At 51.8% G+C, this 20,000-nt stretch overlaps 8 protein-coding genes across 8 annotated transcripts; 5 read left to right on the top strand and 3 right to left on the bottom strand.

Moving 5' to 3' along the window:
- Window positions 1–2,490: 2,490 nt before the first annotated feature.
- On the top strand, window positions 2,491–3,495 carry NEUTE1DRAFT_115953 (uncharacterized protein; the record flags this gene model as incomplete). Its single annotated transcript, XM_009849880.1, has 2 exons — window positions 2,491–2,828; window positions 2,984–3,495. The coding sequence occupies 2 exons, from the start codon at window positions 2,576–2,578 to the stop codon at window positions 3,190–3,192; spliced, it is 462 nt and encodes a 153-aa protein (XP_009848182.1).
- Window positions 3,496–3,533: 38 nt separating this feature from the next.
- On the bottom strand, window positions 3,534–5,757 carry NEUTE1DRAFT_76716 (uncharacterized protein; the record flags this gene model as incomplete). The annotated part of the gene is made up of 5 exons (XM_009849879.1): window positions 3,534–3,699; window positions 3,787–3,902; window positions 3,977–4,420; window positions 4,762–4,778; window positions 4,852–5,757. 5 exons carry the CDS (start codon window positions 5,660–5,662, stop codon window positions 3,534–3,536), a joined length of 1,554 nt encoding a protein of 517 aa, XP_009848181.1.
- Window positions 5,758–6,599: 842 nt separating this feature from the next.
- NEUTE1DRAFT_120100 (uncharacterized protein) lies at window positions 6,600–9,974 on the top strand (the record flags this gene model as incomplete). The annotated part of the gene is made up of 1 exon (XM_009849878.1): window positions 6,600–9,974. One exon carries the CDS (start codon window positions 6,600–6,602, stop codon window positions 9,759–9,761), a length of 3,162 nt encoding a protein of 1,053 aa, XP_009848180.1.
- Window positions 9,975–10,759: 785 nt separating this feature from the next.
- NEUTE1DRAFT_135014 (uncharacterized protein) lies at window positions 10,760–12,385 on the top strand (the record flags this gene model as incomplete). The annotated part of the gene is made up of 1 exon (XM_009849877.1): window positions 10,760–12,385. The coding sequence occupies one exon, from the start codon at window positions 10,760–10,762 to the stop codon at window positions 12,383–12,385; it is 1,626 nt and encodes a 541-aa protein (XP_009848179.1).
- A 614-nt stretch (window positions 12,386–12,999) lies between these two features.
- Window positions 13,000–14,307, bottom strand: NEUTE1DRAFT_76711 (uncharacterized protein; the record flags this gene model as incomplete). The annotated part of the gene is made up of 1 exon (XM_009849876.1): window positions 13,000–14,307. One exon carries the CDS (start codon window positions 14,305–14,307, stop codon window positions 13,000–13,002), a length of 1,308 nt encoding a protein of 435 aa, XP_009848178.1.
- A 1,887-nt stretch (window positions 14,308–16,194) lies between these two features.
- NEUTE1DRAFT_98179 (uncharacterized protein) lies at window positions 16,195–16,985 on the top strand (the record flags this gene model as incomplete). Its single annotated transcript, XM_009849875.1, has 2 exons — window positions 16,195–16,824; window positions 16,899–16,985. 2 exons carry the CDS (start codon window positions 16,195–16,197, stop codon window positions 16,983–16,985), a joined length of 717 nt encoding a protein of 238 aa, XP_009848177.1.
- A 226-nt stretch (window positions 16,986–17,211) lies between these two features.
- Window positions 17,212–18,276, bottom strand: NEUTE1DRAFT_35848 (uncharacterized protein; the record flags this gene model as incomplete). Its single annotated transcript, XM_009848825.1, has 3 exons — window positions 17,212–17,708; window positions 17,815–17,931; window positions 18,003–18,276. The coding sequence occupies 3 exons, from the start codon at window positions 18,274–18,276 to the stop codon at window positions 17,212–17,214; spliced, it is 888 nt and encodes a 295-aa protein (XP_009847127.1).
- A 1,094-nt stretch (window positions 18,277–19,370) lies between these two features.
- NEUTE1DRAFT_98177 (uncharacterized protein) lies at window positions 19,371–19,736 on the top strand (the record flags this gene model as incomplete). Its single annotated transcript, XM_009849874.1, has 1 exon — window positions 19,371–19,736. The coding sequence occupies one exon, from the start codon at window positions 19,371–19,373 to the stop codon at window positions 19,734–19,736; it is 366 nt and encodes a 121-aa protein (XP_009848176.1).
- Window positions 19,737–20,000: the final 264 nt, after the last annotated feature.

Below are 20,000 nucleotides of genomic sequence, written 5' to 3'. Positions count from 1 at the left end.
GGGATGATATCGAAGCCACAAAGCCGTGGGCGGAGGGGGTGGAGTGGTTGTAATTCATTTTGGTGTTTGGGCTTTGGCCTTTCAGGGGCAAATGGGTAGTGAGACTGTTATGATGATGACGGCGATGATGCATCTTGGGTTGGCTGGATTTCATAAGGGACTTTTTGGACATACATTCCTGATATAATAACATTGGGTATACTGACTTTCCGTCCTACCCTCTATGAATCCCATCACGAGGCCGAAGTACCTCGTACCTCCCGCTCACGTCAAGACCCCTTGATCGAGGAGAGCTGATCCTTCTCATACCAAGTTGGTGGAGAATCTCTACATGTCATCTGTTTTTCGACCTTTTGATTTTTGACCCATTGAGTTGAGGCATAGGTTCTCATGAGCCTTGAAAAAAAAAAAAAGGGACGTCTCATTGTTATCGTCCATCGACTATTGACTGTGAACCCTGGCGGTTCAGCAGATTCACTTCGTCGGATATTGTCTGCTGCTGGTATTTTGCTTCTCTGGACATACGTTTGTAAAGCAACTAGTAGGCAAGGCTGGGCAATTGGAGGAGAGGATTATGTTGGTGTGAAGTTGTCAGTCAGTAAAAACTAGAACACAGTTGGTTAGATGTCACCGGCCGGTGCACGATACGTTATAAAGTCTACGACAATCACACATACCACCCCAGACCAGAATAATAATCTGATAAGTGAGAAAAAAGACCTTTTTCCGTCGCTCGTCGCCGACATCCGACACCTACTTTACTCAAGGAACCAGCCGCTTGATTCCCACGCTGCTGCTATGTGTGCGCGTCTTTCTTGTCTGTAAAGGATGGAGGATGGAGGATGGGTTGCAATAACAACCCCTCAAGTTCCCAATCATGGCTTTCTAAAGTCACTCAAATCGCAGCCCAAATCAGGCACAAGAGGGCAGTGAAGCAAGGGTCGGGGTTGGATTTTGGAATGGAGGAGTGACTTGAACCGAAGCCTTGTATGGGAGTCGCCATGAACAGTGGCCAATGGCCAATGAATCAAACACGCGGTGCATACTCCCCCTTCGACAGCCATATGCTCTGCCATTGAACCAACGGACTTTTTGAAGACAGGGTTCAGATTGTTGTTCGTTCATGACCGACGACTTCATTGAAACCCTTGGATATGGATCGTGCTGGGTTGCCGCTTAAACGGACTGTATTCCTCGGCTGAATCAAGATCATGGGACGTGAAGTATTTCGTCGCAAATCAACAAATCGTAACAAAATACAAAAAGGATACGAACGCACCTTGCATGTGCATTTCCCCATCTTTTAGTTTCAATGTGATAAAGATGCATTAACAGTATCCGCGTCGCAATGGCAATGGATCAATACAATACGATGGATGAAAAAAAAGGAAAAGGAAACAAAAAAAATATCGCCAAGGGGGGTCCGATCTCCGGCAGCGCTATTCCAAGGCCAGTGCTTAGTAGCGCTCTCGTTAACGAATCAAGACGCGCATGAGGGAGCAAGCCTCAGGGACCCCCAGACGGAGCGGCTTTTCCAAACACGGAAGCTCCCTTTGGCTTCTTGCCTTCCCCATTTCATGGATTTCATGCATGATTTGCCGAACCTTGAACAGCTGGGAAATTTGAGTGTGTTCTTGGCCATCGTCAGACCTCGCATTTTGAAATCTGAACCTCTCATATCTTCTTCCCCGAAGCACCGCGATGCCTGAACGGCCAAAGTCTACAGCCTATCAGGGTGCAGTGTTCCCTCCTCGTGGGTTTTTCATGGCAATCGAAACGTCGTATTTGGGACAGATGATTTTTGAGGTCGTTTTCAGTACGTTATTTGCTTGCTGTTGTTGTTGGTTCATCCAGATTGCGGGGAAGGTTCAAGTTGTTCAAATGGATGAAACGTGCCTGGAGCCTCTGGAGGATATGAAAGGACTGACATAATTATCCAGTTACGATCAAGAGCTGGACGTTCTACATATGTACCACTAAAAACTTGTGAACCCACCATCACCACTTCTTACAACGAAACCAATTGATGCGGCGGAGTTTTTCCAGGAGATCTCCCGTGTATTTCTTTCGCGGTGTATCTGATGGGCCCCGAGACTCCATATCCGCGTGGGTGACTACTGTGTATCGCTTATCGCCATGCTTTTTCACACCACATGAGGAGAGAGAGGAGACACACTTATCTCACCCTCTCACCATGTAACTGTAGTTCCCCATCACCCCCTTCTGATCTGCACATCAACCCGGCAGTCTCGCCCATTCATCCACCCACGACACCACACACACTCACACCCTCCGCTTACACAGCTGCTACCCACATTTCAAGATGCAGGAACCTTCCCTTTTGGGACATGCCAGCGATTGATCGACAAATACACGCACTTTATGGGCTGAAGGCCCGTGAGGTTCACGAGGAGGCCTGAATTATAAAAGAACTATAAAAGAAGCCAGGCCATCAAGGTCCATCTGGTGACCGAAACCCCTCGTCCTTCAGTTCCGTCGTGTGATCCCCGTCTCGTTTCGTTTCGTTCCTCATCTCATCCCACCCCCACCAAACCAACTCCAACAAGCCGTCATCATGGTCCAGCTCCTCTCCGCATTCGTCTCCCTCCTCTCCGTCGTCGCCGTCTCCGGCGCCGCCATCCCGGCTCCTGCCCCCGAGGCTGTCGCTGATGTTGCGCCTGAAACTGCTACTGTCGAGCCTACCGGCAACTTCACTGCCCAGGCCTGCATGTATACCTGCGGCTCAGTCTGCTACAGCTCTTCTGCCATCTCTGCTGCTCTGAACAAGGGCTACTCTTATTACGAGGACGGAGCCACCGCTGGAAGCAGTACGTTTCTTCTCCGTTTTAGGTTCCCTCCTTTCCTTTCTTGCTTTTTCCTTGCTTTACCTATGTCCAATATCTTTCTTGTTCTTCTCCTTATTCTCTCTTCCTTCTTCGGTCCCTTTTCTTTCTTTCAAAGCAGCGCTAACAAGCCCCAACAGGCAGCTACCCCCACCGATACAACAACTACGAGGGCTTCAACTTCCCCACCGCCAAGCCCTGGTACGAGTTCCCGATCCTGTCGTCCGGCCGCGTCTACACTGGCGGCTCTCCCGGTGCTGATCGCGTCATCTTTGACTCCTACGGCAACCTGGACATGCTCATCACCCACAATGGTGCTAGCGGTAACAACTTTGTTGCTTGCAACTAAGCGATTGCCTTTGGGATTGGGATCGGGAATAGGAGGGGAGACAATAACCTTATGAGTGGATGAGATGATGGGATGAAACGGAATGGAACAAAGGGGACCGTATCCTAGCGCCGGTATCGAGCTGGACTGGACTGGACTGGACCTTGACGGGGCGCGTGGTGTACATAGCCCAAGTGGTGTGTGCGAATCCTGCTAGTCTGTACATATTGGACTTACCCTGCAGCGGAAGTTCGGTTGTTAGCATTTTCAAAAGAGGGGAAAAAAGAGATTCAATACCCTACACAGCGAATTATCATATGGTTCTGAACACTGACTTCACTTGCACCTGATGGAGCGGAGGTTCAGTCATCAGCAGTTACCCCGTACTGCCCATCTTCATACAAAGCACCGATAGACACCCCTTTGTTATCGGCAATGAGGCCAATGAGCTGCTGGCCGATGTCCTTCATATCGTTGTACTCTTTGAGCAACTCAATGTGCGTTTGTACTGTTTCCTCTGGTGGTTGACTACCGTTTCTCACATGTCAGCCAATTTGCCTTGTCGGTGGCGAGGGGTTTAGTTTTGAACCCCTTTAATAGTGAAGTATTACGTACCTGAGGGCTGCCTTTTCCTCCTCTATCTTTCTTGACATGTTGAATAGTTGGATGAGATCCTTTTCGGCTTGTTCAAAGGCTTGGAATACCTTGGTGAGATAGCCGAAGTACTCGTCCTGACAGCCGCGAGATACAGGATCAGCATTCTATTCTTGGCGATATACGGCCATGTTAATCTTCCAACACATACCCTCATCACTGACTCCAGTTGATCTCGGGTTTTAAACTTGACCTCCACAGTCTGGTTATCCCCACCAGTCGTTATAATGAGCACAGGCTCGACAGATTTACTTTCGTGCACTTGCAGCTTCCAAGCATTGTCGGGAATTGCGCTGTCTTGATTTTCATTTCTAGTTTGAAATGGCTCTTCATTGAAGTATTTCAGCTTCAAATCCTCGATTCGGATTTTATATTCGGCAACAAAGGCTACAAGTTTGGCGTTGACCTCGCGCCACATTGAAGCAGTGCATCCGGTCGGGGTGTTGTTGTTGAGCCAACGCCGACACGAGGCGATGAGATCAATTTGAGTTTGCGCGGCTTGAGCGAGATGTTCAGGCAGATCAATGAGGCTTGACTGTGACATTGGCTTTGGAGCTCGGGAAAAGCTCGTGGGCGTCATGATTGTGTTGTCGACCTGTGTTAGTAAGAGAGAACGTAGAAGGGAAGAAGAGAGGATGAACAAACGTCGAACATTCGACATAGGTAAGGTACAGATAGTCATATTGACAGCACAGTTAGGACAGACGGAGTTCACACAGTGTATGGCGAGATATGCAGTACTAGTAGCATAGTAGTACCGATCTCTTCAGAAGGGAAACGTCGCAAATGGTTTCTGGGCCTGTTCTTTTTAATTACAGGGTAACTCGCTAGCATCTAAGCATAGCATGTAGACCAATATGGCATCGCTGTTGATGTTTGGTTTTTTCTGCTGTAAGAAATCAAGTTTTGTTAGACGCTGCTGGTTTGCTTCCTAACCTCCCCCATGCCTTTGACTGTTTTGAGCACCAAATAAGTCATTGATGTTCAGCTGCCTCCCCGCCAGTTGACTCCCTTCACTATTGCCACCAAACGCTCCCAGAGATGCCCATGGTGCTGGCGCCTGTGCGTAATCTGCGACGGCAGCCCCATTGTTCGGCACGCCCTGCTCATACTGAGCTCCGACAACCTGGTTATTAACCGCGCTCAAAGCTGCCCTTGCCTTCTCCCATTGGGCCTGAATAAGACTCCAGTCGGGATACTCCATAAGAAATTGACCCTGCGAGTCTCCGGTTCCCTTCTCCTCGTTGCTGTGTAAATGAAAGCCGAGTGCTCTCCCGGGTCCCGCTTCGTCGGCCTCCATTTTCAGACTTAGAAACTTCTCGTTTGTGGCCTCGTACATTTCGACTTTTGACAGATTGATGGTAAGATTCTCCATACTACGTCGATTCAGCACAAAGAGGTTGACCTGTGGTAGTTCGTGGCCGGTGGGAAGCACGATCGGGTCGCACTCGCAGAGGAACATGGGACCCTCGACATCGCGCAGTTCCCAGGAGTTTGTTGTTGAAGACCACTCGAAGAGACGAACGAAGGAGCAGGTCAGGAGGATGGCGCGTAGGCCAGAGACGTAGCGCTTCAGCACGGACATGTTGAGCTCGTAGTTGGTACGGGTGGTGGTGTGCACGTAGGTAGCCGACTCGTCCACTTCTGGCACGTAGTTTTTGGGATCGTACATGCGGTTCTCGGCATCTCGGGGCTGGGCCGCATAGCTGGTGTTGACAACGTCACTATCGTAATCGGATTGCTGGGCGTAGCGGGGGCCGCTTTCTCGGGAGCCGCCATTGTTGTACGAGTGGTTGTTGCGGCTGCGCCCCTTGCGAGGGGTTGGTCTCCCGCTCATGGCGGCAGCCTTTGGTTATGGAGGAAATTCGGGATATCGACAAGAGCGATGACTTGGGTTGACGATGTCGGTGAAATGGACGGACTCGAGATACGCGGCTTCGATGACGGATGTCGATGATAGAAGACGACTATAACGAAGGCGATGGGTATCGCCTCAGCTGAGTACTTGTATCGGCGCGCGACACTCGGCTAGAGGCAAAGAGGTGATTGTCGATTGTGGATACCCGTATCACAAGGCATAGAGGTAACCTAATGGATATTGATGCAATTCGTGTTGTAGCGACAGAACTATGTACTGTAATGGATACATCCAGGTAACGGACGAGATGAGGATGTGTTGGGCGTCAAGCAGCGCCGAGGTGCCTGCCGCGCGAGTACTTGGTGGGGTGAATCTGGGGAGCTCCACAGACTGACCACTCAAAGGCTTGCGATAATCGCTAGAAGTGGGACAACACTGATAACGACAGGGGCAGTGGACAAGCTCGAAACAGCGTCATCGTCCACTGGACCAGCAACCCTGATCTCCCTGTGAACGGCAGGGCCAGGCGCCCGAGGCCACCCCCTTGCAACATCCACATACCTACCTGGGCTAGAGGCAGCCAACATTTCCTCCGTGATCAACACCATGACTCGGCATGGGTCGAGACACTCTTCCTTGTTCTTTTGCCTCTTGTATATAACCACCAACCTCAACAGACGAAAGGCGTTATTATAACGGGTTTACATTATCTGTCAACACTACCACACGACATTCTTGCCCGCTATTTTAGTCCTGCCTAACCGCCTTGGTGACATCCAACTAACACGACCTTGTGCCAACTGACCAACTCTTGCGCCTGCCTTGCGCGCCGTCATATCTCTTTACTGGGCAGCCCTTACGGAATCATGAACACGACGAACAAGTCATCTCGACATTTATAACACAGGCCGCCACCATGCCCTCCTCCGAAGGACCACCACCCCTTAGTCGCACCCGCACCGGGTCCGCCACCACCGACCCCGCCGATCTGGGTACAGGCAACCCCCATTCGTTACACCAAGCTGTTTACGCCCGGCGCGAAGAGTATACCCGCCCCCATCGGATACGCGTCAAGGTCGGAACGTGGAATGTGGCTGCTTGCCCTGGCACGGATAAAGACCTGGCCAGCTGGTTTGTCGACGGCAAGGGAATCGACACTACGCTAGCCACTCTCGATCTTAACCGGAACGCGGCTATCGAGGGGGACACTGATGGGGAGGACGGGGTACACATACTGGGTAGAGACAAAATTGGCCTCTATGTGCTGGGATTGCAAGAGGTGGTGGACCTAAACACGGCAAGCCAGTACGTCAGTCGCGTGTACTCTGGAGATGAGGGGGTTACCCAAAAGTGGAAGACTGCGCTCGACACCGCTCTACCTCCAGGCTACAAGCTCGTTGCCTCTGAGCATATGACTGGCCTCCTGCTCCTCATCTATGCCTCTCCAGAGGTTGTGCCGACCATCAGCAACGTGAGCACTGTCAGCGTTGGCACAGGTCTCCTCGGCTACATGGGCAACAAGGGCGCTGTCGTCACTCGCATTATCCTCGGCGAGTCCACCAGGCTGGTCTTTGTCAACTGCCACCTTGCCAGCGGTATCGAAGCAACGTATAACGAGAGGCGCATCTGGGACGTTGGCCAGATTCTTGGCCGCACCCGCTTCAAGCCCGTTAGCTTTGCTGGTGTATCAGAGGACTACGAAGAAAAGATCGGCGACGAGGACTTTACCTTCTGGTTTGGCGACCTCAACTTCCGTCTCGATGGTCTGCCTGGCGACGACATCCGACACCTCTTGATGTTGCACACAAAGGGAGAATACGGTGCGCCCAGGCCAAAGTTCAGGCGCGACAACTCTCTGGAGGGGGAACCGATCATTGTGCACGCTGACAAGTCATCCGACGCTGGCGACGAGACGAACGATGGCAACTCGACGACGACCCACTCTACGGGAGACACCAAAGCTACCGACTATGATAGTGATTCCGACTTGGATGCGCTTCCCGATCCTGATGACTTTTTGCCAGACCCCCATGATGATCCTACTTCACTGCAAGCAACGCTAGATTCGTTGCTTCCCCACGACCAACTCACCCGGCTGATAAAGCAGAAGAAGGTGTTCCATGACGGATGGCATGAGGGCACCATCTCCTTTCTCCCATCCTACAAGTACGACGTTGGCACCGTCGGCCTTTTCGACTCGAGCGAGAAAAGGCGGGCACCGAGTTGGTGTGACCGAATCCTCTACCGCACCCGTAAGGATAAGGAGGCGTATGATAAGAAGATCAAAGAGGCCGAAGACGCACGGAAAAAAGATGAAGAGATGAAAGCTCGCGGTATCGATCAGGCCGGAGATGACGACGAGGTGCTTTTTGACTACGATCCGGATAACGACGGCGACGACGATCACTCGCCAGATGTGTCACGGCTGGAATACGATGAATACGACGAGGGCGAGGAAGGCGATAACCAACACGACAGAGATGACTGGGTGGATAGGATACGCCAGGACATCTACACGTCTCACCAAAGGATCACATCTTCTGACCACAAGCCCATCATATCCATCTTTACCCTCAACTACGACGCTGTTGTGCCGGACTTAAAAGCAAAGGTCCACGCAGAGGTGGCCTGGGAACTGGACCGCGCCGAAAACGAGGGCCGCCCTTCTCTGACCGTGGTCAACGACTCGCGCGACACCCGAGGACCGGGGCGTCCTGGTGGTTCTCAAGATTCCGCTGAAGAGCTCGTTGACTTTGGAGAAGTGCGCTTCCTACAAAAACAAAGCGCCACCCTTACACTTGCAAACACGGGCCGAGTTGCATGTACCTTCTCTTTCGTCGAAAAGCCCTCTCCTGCTAAAGAAGATGGCCCGATCCTGCCCCCCTGGCTGAAAACATCCTTCATCTCGTCAGAACCCGCCATCGATGATTCACATTTACCAGATCTCGGCAAGGAAGTTACGCTGGAGCCCGGTGAAACGGTCAGGGCGCAATTACAGGTCCACATTAACCATGTAGAGCAGGCTAGGGTACTCAACAGTGGGAGGGACAGGTTAGAGGAAGTTCTTATCCTTCGGGTAGCCGATGGCCGGGATCACTTCATTCCTGTACGTGGTGTTTGGATGCCTACGTGCATCGGTCGCTCCATTGACGAGCTTATCCGGGTTCCCGAAGGGGGTCTGCGCAAGTTTGTTCACTCCTTGACTGCGAAGAACAGCGGTAAGGTCATGTCCGTCCCAGAAGAAATGGATGTCCATTGCGCTGCGCCCAGGGAGTTATTCAAACTCACCGAGGCCCTTGAGTCGGTAACAGAGCGCGTATTGGCAGACGAGCAGATGCTGGAAAAGTATAAGGTCCCTAGAGCATCAGGTTGGCCCTTTGAAGAAGATACTTGGCGAGTCACCGACAAGTCCCTCCGTGCCTCTCGCGCCGCCGACCTTATCGACGCCCTCGACGAAGGCATGACCCACATCGTGGACGCTTTTTCCGCCGAGGTTCCGGCTGTCGAGCGTATTGAGACTGTTGCCGAAGTCCTCAAGCTCTTCCTCCGCGGCCTCACGGACGGTATCATCACGACGTCTCTTTGGTCACGGATCGAACAAGCTTCTCTCGTCTCCCTAGGTCAAGGGGCAGCTGCATCCTCCAAGATTCCACCTCAAGAAACAGCCTATGAACAGGACAAGGGCACAGTCCTCGACATCCTCTCTACGGCGCCCAATCACAACATCTCCTTCGTCTTTCTAACAGCCACCCTAGCCAAGGTCACCACCGATCTTTCCCCCATCACAAAATCTGACCTGGAACTCCTCAAATCGGACGCTCCTGTGCGCCTTAGTATGCTGAACAGGCGGTCACTCACCGCAGGACTGGTTAAACGGAATACCTCGTCTGGGTCTTCGGGGCAAGCAATGGCCGCAATGGCCGCTAGGCAGGCGAAGGAAAGGAGCTTTGCTGAGGTGTTTGGAGAGCTGGTATGTAGAGCGCCAGTGCAGAAGGGCATGAAGGATAAGGAGAGGAAGGCGGTGGAGGAGAAGCAGCAAGCTGTGCTGGAATTGTTTTTGAGGAGGAGAGGGGACTGAAATGTAAAGACAGGTTGACAGAACCGATTCTTTAGATGGACGTTTTGGAGTAGTACGGGACATATGGGAAGCATGCTTGGCGTACGGGAACACTGATGGCTTCTCACTGACAAGCGAGTTAAGCCTTGCGTTTGAGTTGTACTACAATGTTTGTTGGCATAGTGTAGTGCTGTATTAGTCAGAGGGTAGCGTGATACCTTGTTGTTTGTCTAGCGGAGTTTTGGTTGCTTCGATTCATCTTCATCTGGGGTGGTGTTGCCGATGGTGGTGATCAGTTTGCTCACCGGAGAAAGTTTGAGAAGGCGACGAAAGCTTGGCTGCGATCGGACCAACATGAGACTGAGGTGAAGTGTCATAGGATCAACTCACTGCACTCCATCCGAGCTGAGATAAATTAGGCACGCGGGTTTTCTTGGGGTCATTGCAGATATTGCACTTGAAGCTCTCCACACGGCCAAGGCCGTCAGACTGCCAAATGGGAAAGAGCATGTGTACGATGTGGAAGGAGGGAATCCACTTTGTTTCTGTTTACTCAAAGTTGGGAAGCTGCCTTGCTATTACTCTGTTTCAGGAGTGGCAGCCTGGATACCTGATTCCACTCTTGATCCGGTCTTTGCTTCGTATGACACAATTCGAGCACAAGAGCAGAATGGCAAAACCTTGGGCCAGTCTGTCTCCGTGGAGTCACGGCGTCTTCAATCCCATTCACCTGTCATCGCCAGGTGGCTCCAGCCTCTTCACTGTTTTTGTCCAAGGCAAGGTCAGCGGGCTTTCACTTGACATAAGTTGCCAGCTGCCATCCCCTCTATGCTATATAAGCTCAGGTTACGAATCCAATTTTTTTTTTTTTATCAGACCACAGCCCCTCCTCTAATCCAGCGAATTTCATTACCCAACTTTCTGGCATTTTTACCCTTCCACGAGCTGAAGCCTCGGTGCAGTTCTTGTACATTCACACCAGACTCGAACAAGCGACCACTGCCGGCGACACAAACACCATGTCCTACGAACATCGATGTCTCATGCGCCGCCGGCTCGAGCTGTACCACGACCTCTTGACAGAGCAGCTGAGGCCTAGAATCGAGGCTGCCGCTGCCGCTGCCACCGAGAATGAGAACCCAGATTCCGGTACCGATCAGTATATAGATGACGATACTGACAACACTGACGACACTGACGACTCCGACGAGGATCTATGCGACTGGGATCACGCTGAGAACAAGTCGTCTGAGGAATCATATGCCCGTGTCACTCAATGGCGTTGTGGGCTTGAGAGAAACGAGGTCTGTGAGACGGGCGCTCCAAATCATTGTGGGCAGACTGAGGAGGGGACGGGTCAAGTGGATTTGAGGCAGCAAGATAACAAGTACGAGGCTTGTCTTACGGCGGGAGTCCGTCATATCGAGCAGGCCCGTAGTGGCACTGCTGCGGACATGAGCGTGCAAAATCTTGGAGGACCCCTAGCACCACTCTTGGCTACCTTGCCATTAAATCCTATGGCCAAGAATGAAGAACAAGGACAGGCAGATGATGGCGAAACAGCATCGAGCAGCTTCGAAACCACAGAGCGGGAAGCGAGCAACATTGCATTACCCGATCAGGGGAATTCGAGCTCGGAAGCATCAAAAGATGGCTCGCCAGACAAGTTCACTGCATCACCCAGCTCCTCTTGCCGCGAGTCGTCCGTCACTGCGAGCCCAGTGCCCAAGAACAAAGGCAACGATCCAACCTCCCTACTCCGACAATCCAACCTCATCAATCAATCTCAACCAATTACCACAACCTTGAAGCTTTCGCAGTCACCTCGTCGTTCAAAATCGCTACCCCCGCTGAACTTCTTCCCTTCCCGTTGTCCACCCACGCCACCTCCAGACACTTCCTCCTCCACCTCTACCTACTCGCCACTGCGCTTTACTGTCACTCCAGCACAACTCGAGTTTTTCTACAAACACATCCACGAGGTCGAGTACATGATCAGAGGAATCGACTACCAGTTCCAAATGCATGAGTACCGGGATGAAGTCCGTCGACAGAATCGACGAAGGCGAATACGGACAGAGGTGGAGGAACGGATGAGAATCATTGAATGGAACAATGACATCCCGGGTGAGGACTGGGGCAGTGTGGCAGGTATGGATGAGATCGAACTGGTTGAGGAGGCAGCGGAAGAGGCCAGACACCAGAGCTGGGAGAATAATACTGTTGTTACGGAGTGGGATACTGGTGGTTTGGAGGGCAATCAGCCCGCAGACACCGAAGGGGAGGGCGATGATGATCCCAGCTCTTATGAGCCTGGTGGGGTGGGAGATGGCTGTGCAACAGATGGACATGGGGAAGAAGATGGTTCTGTTTGGGCCGACGGAGCCGGAGATGAGAATGCGGCCGCTGCTGCAGAGGGTACCAGCAGCGATGAGACCGGATGGAATTGTGCTTGGTCGTCCACTTGCTTGGAGTCCGAGAAGAAGACCCAGCCTCATCAACCAACCAAAAGCAGCTCACTTCGAAAGGGATACACCCCTGATGATATGGTCTGGGAGGAGGCGGTGGCCGAGGCTGAATACCTAAAAAGCTTTGGGCATCAATTTAAGAAGGACAAGCGTGGACGAAGGTACTGGCGTTTGTAAGGGGGTAACGTATGCCAAGTCATCACACTTTCTGTCGAGGAAGCACGATCGTTGTTTGGGTTTCATCTTGAGCAATGATTATGCTTCCATGTAGTATACATACCCAAGCTGACAAGCGGAGGCTTCATGTTTGACGAGGAATACTATTATCATTGCAATAAGTCCTTCGCTAACCCTGTATGGTGTGCTACCTAACACCCTACCCTCAAGAAAAGAAAGTGACAAGCACCACCGCCATGATTGGGGTCACAGGTTCACAAAAACACAAAAGCCCCCCCACAAGAGCGCGATGCCGACTGCAGCAGTAATGGTATTTTTTGCCGCTCCCGACTTTGCCGTTCCAGACTTTGCCGCAGAGGGTGACGGTCCGCCCTCTGTTATTGTCGATGTGATCGTGACCACACCATCACCATTTCCGCCCAAGGAGGTACTCGGCGACTGTACGCCCGAAGTGAAAGGAACGCTATCCGTGGTCGTTGCGCCTTCCCAAGCAACAGGTTCTGTATTAGCCGTCGGAATCGGTGTTGCCGTTGAGTTATTCGGGTTTAGAACACTAGAGATCATCCACGTGGTCAGTCATAGCAACCCTAGGCTAGGAGGAAAGAAGAAAGAACTCACGCATCAACGACATGAACTACCCCATTCTCCACCAGCACATCACTTTTAACCACTCTCGCCCCATTCACAAACACCTGCTTGCCACTTCCACTGGTCTCATCATCATCATCATCATCCTCAGCATTTGTCCCATCCTCTGTTGATGTCGACCCATCGACGACCCTTACTTTGACTGTCCCCCCTTCCACGGTCTCATAGTCCTTCTCAAACTCCTCACCTCCCTCTGATCCGCCAGTCTCCCCGTCGCTGTCATCATTCTGCATCAACAGATCACTATAGAACACCTTCCCCTTTTGGCCTTTCAATACGTGATAGCCCATGATATCCGCCAGCTCGTCCTCATCCATGTCCGACACCACGCTTCCTACTGCATTCCAGGCGTCGTTGGAAGGGACGAATATGGTGATGTCTTGTTTGGTGTTGAAGACGTCTGTGAGGTTGGCTCTACTTAGAGCGCCGACGGAGGCGGTTAGGGAGAGGAGGGAAGAAGCGGAGGAGGATATTTCGGCGTCTTGGTTGTTTGATGAAGAAAAAGGGTTGAAAGAGGCGAGGGTGTCGTTAAGTCGTGAAGGGAGAGAGAGGACATGATCGATTATGTGAATGGTGCCCCCGGAAAAGTTGAAGTTGGCTTGGGTTATTGTTGATTTGGTTATTTGTTGTGAACCACCAGACCCACTGATGCCGGAGTAGAAGGTCACCACCGGCTCACCACCGCCATCACTAGAGGAACTCGAACGAGCGATGACTCGTTGGCCACCAGAAACATTAGCATAGGGCGTAATATCTGGCGCCAGCAACGTTGGAATGAAGAGCGAGTTTCCGTCTATCCCGCTCCCATCGCCATCCACGCTATCATCCCTCTTCTTTCTTCTTCTCTTTGCCGCCACTGCAGCACTACTACCACCACCACCAGTACCACCACCACCAGTACCAGCAGTCAAGTTACTTGTCCACCATACTCCCCTCAACACATGGTAATTCCAAAAAGCCTCCACAAGCTGCGGATCAGAGTTATTCAAGTCATCCATAGTGACGGCTTCCCCGCCGCCGCTCCCGCCGCCGAACAGCCCGGCCATCGCGTCGTTGCTGGGCGCTAGTATGGTGATGCCTGAGGTCCCGTTGATGGCGGCGAATAAGAACTGTTGGGTCTGGATGTAGCTGTTGAGTGTCGAGAGGCTGTCGTTGAGGGCTTGGAGGGTCTCGGTTAGGGTTGGGGTGCGTTGGCCGCTTTCGGCGGTTTGGGCGGAGGCGGTAGGTGATGTGGTCGCTAGAACTATCGTGGGAAGGGTGCGCTTAGGTTTCATCGTGGTGTTTTGGGGGTGGAATATGGTGTGGTGAGAGCGGAGTTTGGAGGAGGTGGTGGTGGTGATGGAGTGACGGATGTCGAAGATGGTCAAGATCTCGGGCGTTGACATGAGAGCTGGGCAGGTCGTGGATGGGGATATGATACAGTCGAACGAGGAGTCGGGCAACTAAGCATTCGAGATGAAGATGAAGCTCAACATCGTTATATTGCACCTATAAACTCTTCCAATATCTCCATCTATCACGACCACCATCATGATCAACCGACTTGGCATCACTCGCTCGTCATCCCTTCCTCTGTGTTCCATCATCTCCAATATTCGCGAAAATTTTGCTGCGCCCTCCTATACGAAATTAACTTCACAATCAGTGATCCCGAGTGTAGTCATTTTGATGGCAATGTTGGAAAAGTTCGAAGTGTAAAGAACCGAGGGACAACCGACAAGCGAGCGCAGAATAAACAAAAGGTCGAAGAACATGGGCGATTTCTTCCAGATAAAAGTCCAAGACCTCATTCTTGGCAAGGAGCAGTTTGCCATTGAGCTGGCTAACTGGCTGACTTGAAGGATATCAGGAGAGCGGAACTCGCATCTCTCACTGCACATGGTGATCGTGGTGATCATGATGATACATCACAAACGGATGATTTGCCTCCTGAGCCGTGGCTTTGGGATTGATACCTGCGTGATGTTTGCATTAAATCGGCAGGACTTGGGGAAACCGTACCTTGAAATGCGCACAGTGGCTTGGTGCAAGCAGCTGTTGCTGCGCATATCTCCTGCTGGACTGCCACAACTTGCATTCCTGCCTAGAATGGTTTGTTGATTGTTGCAGTTGGCAGGCAAGAAAGGTGCGAGCTTCATCAAGCTCCCACTTCAGGACATGTATATCTCAATAAGCTGATGACACACAGCCAGTTCAGTATCGTTCTTTCCTCCTGTAACTCCGTGTCATTGACCTGGGGAAGTGCGAATCGAAATCACTTTCCGAGAGAGCATCTAGCGATGAAAGGAAATCCCGACCCTCATCAATTGAAGAGGACTGCTCTCGTCACAGTTCCGGGCCCTTTGAGTTCCACCATCACTCGTATGAAGAATGGGTGATGTTATGCAACCTTCTTCACACAATAATTTGAAGTGTCCCCTTACTCCGCCTTCATCGCCCAGTTGAAGTGATGTGGATCGCTTCTTGGTGGATCAAAATACCACAGCCTAATGCCACGCCCAGGACATTGTTCTCGCGTACCCTTCCATTGAAAGAATAATAATGTCTCCATAAGGCCTGAAGTTCTATTGTGATATCCCAATTGGGGGTTAGGGTCCGGAGTCCCGGAAGAGGCTCCTCAGGAATCATGCCGATCACAAGATGTGTTGTTTTCCAGGCCACAGCCAAGATGTCTGAATCAAGATATAACGATGCATTTCAACAGTGAAGGAAGTTCGAAACACGCGCCCAGAACCTTGGCTCAACCGCTCTCGGGGATACCGGTAAGGCTGCCGAGACATATCCAAACTCGGGCCGGACTGTCATCCTCCGGGCGGGGGTTCCAAGAACGCGAGGGGTGTCATTCTGACTGTCTTACACCAACCTGGAAAAGTCGCCCAGACGGCAAGATCTTGTGGGATCCGTCAATATTGAATCTATTTGTGATGACAACGTCTCAACACTTCTTGACAGTCATGTTAATGGCTTCAACAAAGCCGTAAACCGCTGAGGTCGGTCCCATCAAGGGAATCAAGAAGTCCGGGTAAGAAATGGAAGAGACTACAGGGAAATAACTCGAGTATAAGTACGCCCACGATGACCTTAACCACCTCATGTTCTGGTGATTCACAACGAGCAAGTTTGAGCAAGTTCCAATCTCATTCTTCCCTCTTCCCGTCACTATGAAGGTCCTCGCCCCTCTCGTTCTCGCAAGCGCGGCCAGCGCTCACACCATTTTCTCCTCCCTCGAGGTCAATGGCGTCAATCAAGGCTTGGGAGAGGGCGTCCGCGTGCCCACCTACAACGGTCCCATTGAGGACGTCACCTCGGCCTCCATCGCCTGCAACGGCTCGCCCAACACCGTCGCCTCCACCTCCAAGGTGATCATCGTGCAGGCTGGCACCAACGTGACGGCCATCTGGCGCTACATGCTCAGCACCACGGGCGACTCGCCGGCGGACGTCATGGACAGCTCGCACAAGGGTCCCACCATCGCCTACCTCAAAAAGGTCGACAACGCCGCCACCGCCAGCGGTGTTGGGAATGGCTGGTTCAAGATCCAGCAGGACGGTATGGACAGCAGCGGTGTCTGGGGCACCGAGCGCGTTATCAACGGCAAGGGCCGCCACAGCATCAAGATCCCTGAGTGTATCGCTCCGGGACAGTACTTACTCAGGGCTGAGATGATTGCGCTGCACGCAGCGAGCAACTATCCTGGTGCGCAATTCTACATGGAGTGTGCGCAGCTTAATGTCGTTGGTGGTACGGGTGCTAAGACCCCTTCGACTGTCAGCTTCCCTGGGGCTTACTCGGTATGTACAACCATTATTACGCAGAGTCGTCGGATGTTGTGAGTGAGATGATTGCTAACAGATGTTCTTCACAGGGCTCTGACCCCGGAGTCAAGATCAGCATCTACTGGCCTCCGGTTACGTCTTATACCGTCCCTGGTCCCAGTGTATTTACTTGCTAAATGGTTTAACAGTATATGGCATGGTGGAAAGGTGGTAGTACACCGTTGTAACATGTGAAAGTCAATACAATTGGTCTCAAAAGGAACCTCCTTTTACTCTGCATATCACCTTTATTCTTGTACATAGCTTCATTAACCTAAGTCTGCACATACGTACCTACTCGACGTATACATGATCAACGCATATCCCCCTCATCTACCTCCGAAATAAGCTATCTCTACCGGCCTACTCCTCCGCCTTTCTAAAATTCGGTGCCTCCCTCCAATACTCCTCATCCCTCAGCTGGTGCTTCCTCGTCCATTCCTGTATCCTTTCAAAGCTTCTACACTGATGTTCTACATCCCACAACAACGCAGTCCCATACGCCCTCTCCTTCTTATCCATCCGCAAATACTCCTCCGTGTACCTCTCCTCTTTTGTATCCTCATCAACATACGTATAAGTCTTGTTCCACCAATACGTCATTTGTACATCCCCATTACACATTATCGCCTGTCTCAGAAAATCGAGACAGTGCGCCCGGTGGTCGTGGTATTCCGCCTCCGAGGTGTTGGGGAAGTAATGCCCTCGCCAAAAAGAGCGCCGGATGAGGTCGAGGCAGTGAAGCTGGTGGAACATGGAGACGCCGTAAATGTAGGAACCCGGGGCGTAGTAGATCTCGGAGGATGGGTAGCTTAGTTTTTGGGAGGTTACGAGGGGGAGGCGTACTATGCCGTCGCTTGCTGGAGGTGGGTTGGGTTAGTGATGAGGGAAGAAGAGCAAGTCTGAAATGGATTGGAAGGAGGGAGGAGGAAGAGTGAGAGAGGCGGAAATGGAAAGGAGTCTCACGACCGAGGATGGATTCCCACGCTTTGTCGACGGAGGGGGAGGGGTCCTCTTGAAAAATGCGATCGGGATGGAAGCGCTTATTTTCGTACTCGATGACGTCGTCTTCGAGAAGGGGCGCTGTTCGTTGCGGTCCTGTTAGCTTAACAGCCATAGTAAACACATAGGTAGGATTCGGTGCCTTGTCTTACAGTATGGAGGTCTCGGTGCTTGGTAGAACGGGGAAGAGTGTATCCTCCATAGTGCGTGGAGATACAGGCATAAAATTAGGACGCTCAAGGCTACATTGATGGCGAGGACAATTCTCGCTGGCCTAGGCCACTCATCACGCATCAATCTCCAAGCTCTTGTATACTTTGGTTCTCGTCGAATGCATCGGTGCTGTTCGGAGCGGTCGGGTGTAGAGATGGAGTGTAAGAGAGATTCTGAAGAGCTCTCGACGTCGGGGACCTTCTCGTATTGCATCGTGATCTAGTTATCGACACTGAACTTGCAAGGAGACCAAAAGAAGGGAGGACGTACTGCAGAAGTTCTTTGAGGTGATGTGCTAATAAGAGGGTGTTGGATGCTTTATTTATCATTTGGCAGTGAGAAATCTCTTGGGTCCAGGTGCTTCGGCTATTGGCCCCGGGCGGCAGCTCAAAGTGGGCATATTCCATATAGTGTACTCCAAGCTCCTTTAGGTTGCGGGGAGGAAAATCATTCATCGTCGATGTGGCTGTTAAACTCCGTGGTGTATCGGAAAGTACGAATGGTGCACCTGCCCCTCCTGGTGCAACGGCTGCAGCTGACATCACATCTGACAACCCGCGCAACAACCCGACGAAAGCCGGTGCATCGGTGACTCGAAATCATATACTCGGATTTTGTCAGGCACGCGATGGACGGCACAAGGTAAGCCTACTGAAAGTATGGTCCTGCCGTTGTTAGGTACTCAGAACCAAAGCGCATCGTGAAGCCATCACCATCGGACTTAAACCAATCCTGTCCCGTTCTCAGAATGCTTGGATGGTTCTCACTCGACCGGCTGCGCAAGGCCAAGACGGAGTGTATCCAAAACGGTTAAAACCGTACCAGGTATTTTCCTTTGAATGCTTTCGTGTCCACATCAATTCTACCGCTATGTGTTCTCCGATCTGGCGGTAAGCGTCGAGATGGATGCAAAGGTCGATCAATTCTTACTCCAAGACCTGATAGCTAACGAGTATGGCGTTGTGGTCCCCACCCGTCAACCACAGAAACATTCGATCCCGAGCATCTAAGAAATCTGAGTGTTCAAGATGGCATCAGCTTGTGATCGTGGGTCGGTAACACCGTAACCGCCATTGCATCACGCAGTCAAGCACTTGGTTACCGTTCGCCAACATTGGCCCAGAATCGATGTACCTGAACGTTTCCCTCGCGTGCCAAAGTCTCCGATAGACTCTTGAGCAAAGCAAGTATAAGGATCCGACTTCACCTTCACCAGAGTCTGGATCATTAGCGTCGGCATCAGCATCAGGTTCAATTATAGCGTCACCAACTGCCACCACCACCTTTAACATCCCACGAACTCAAAAATGCGATTCATCATTTTGCTCTCCCTCCTTACGGCCCTCATCGCCGCCTCCCCCATCCGCTCTCCTCGAAGCCCCAATACTGCACTCGCACCGATCAACAAGCGCTTCGAAGCCAGTGTCCCCTGGATCTGGCGCCCTAAGAAGGCGGACTTCGAGCAATTTGAAGATGAGGGCGACGAGACCGCCACCGAATCCAATGCCGACGCCAATGCCGTAATCAACAAGCGCAACAACGGCCCCTGGCACTGGCAGACCTCAAAGGAGATCTCCGGCCAGTTCAAGGATGGCGCTGCTGATGTTGCTGCGGGTCATGCCCTTGACAAGGCCCCTGGTGCTGCTGAAGGTGCGAAGGGTGGGCAGAAGTGAGCTGTTGCTAGGTACCTAGCTGAGCCTTGCCGGTGAGTAACTTTGTCGATATCGATGACCTGCCGAGAAGTATCGTCTGCGTGCTAATGTTTGCGTTAGGTGCCATCGAGTGGAGCAGTTTTCTTTGGGTTCCATGATGGGCGTCCTGGGATGGTGTGTGGGACTAGGAGGCGTGATGGATTCATGGAGGCGGTTGGAAGCTAGGTGGAATAGTCTGAGGAAACGTATAGAAGAAAGGGTCATGACTATCTTTACTTACTTGGG

The sequence above is a fragment of the Neurospora tetrasperma genome, assembly GCF_000213175.1.
Source record: "Neurospora tetrasperma FGSC 2508 unplaced genomic scaffold NEUTE1scaffold_1, whole genome shotgun sequence".
Classification (NCBI taxonomy): domain Eukaryota; kingdom Fungi; phylum Ascomycota; class Sordariomycetes; order Sordariales; family Sordariaceae; genus Neurospora; species Neurospora tetrasperma.
This window is presented reverse-complemented; position numbering and strand designations above follow the sequence as displayed.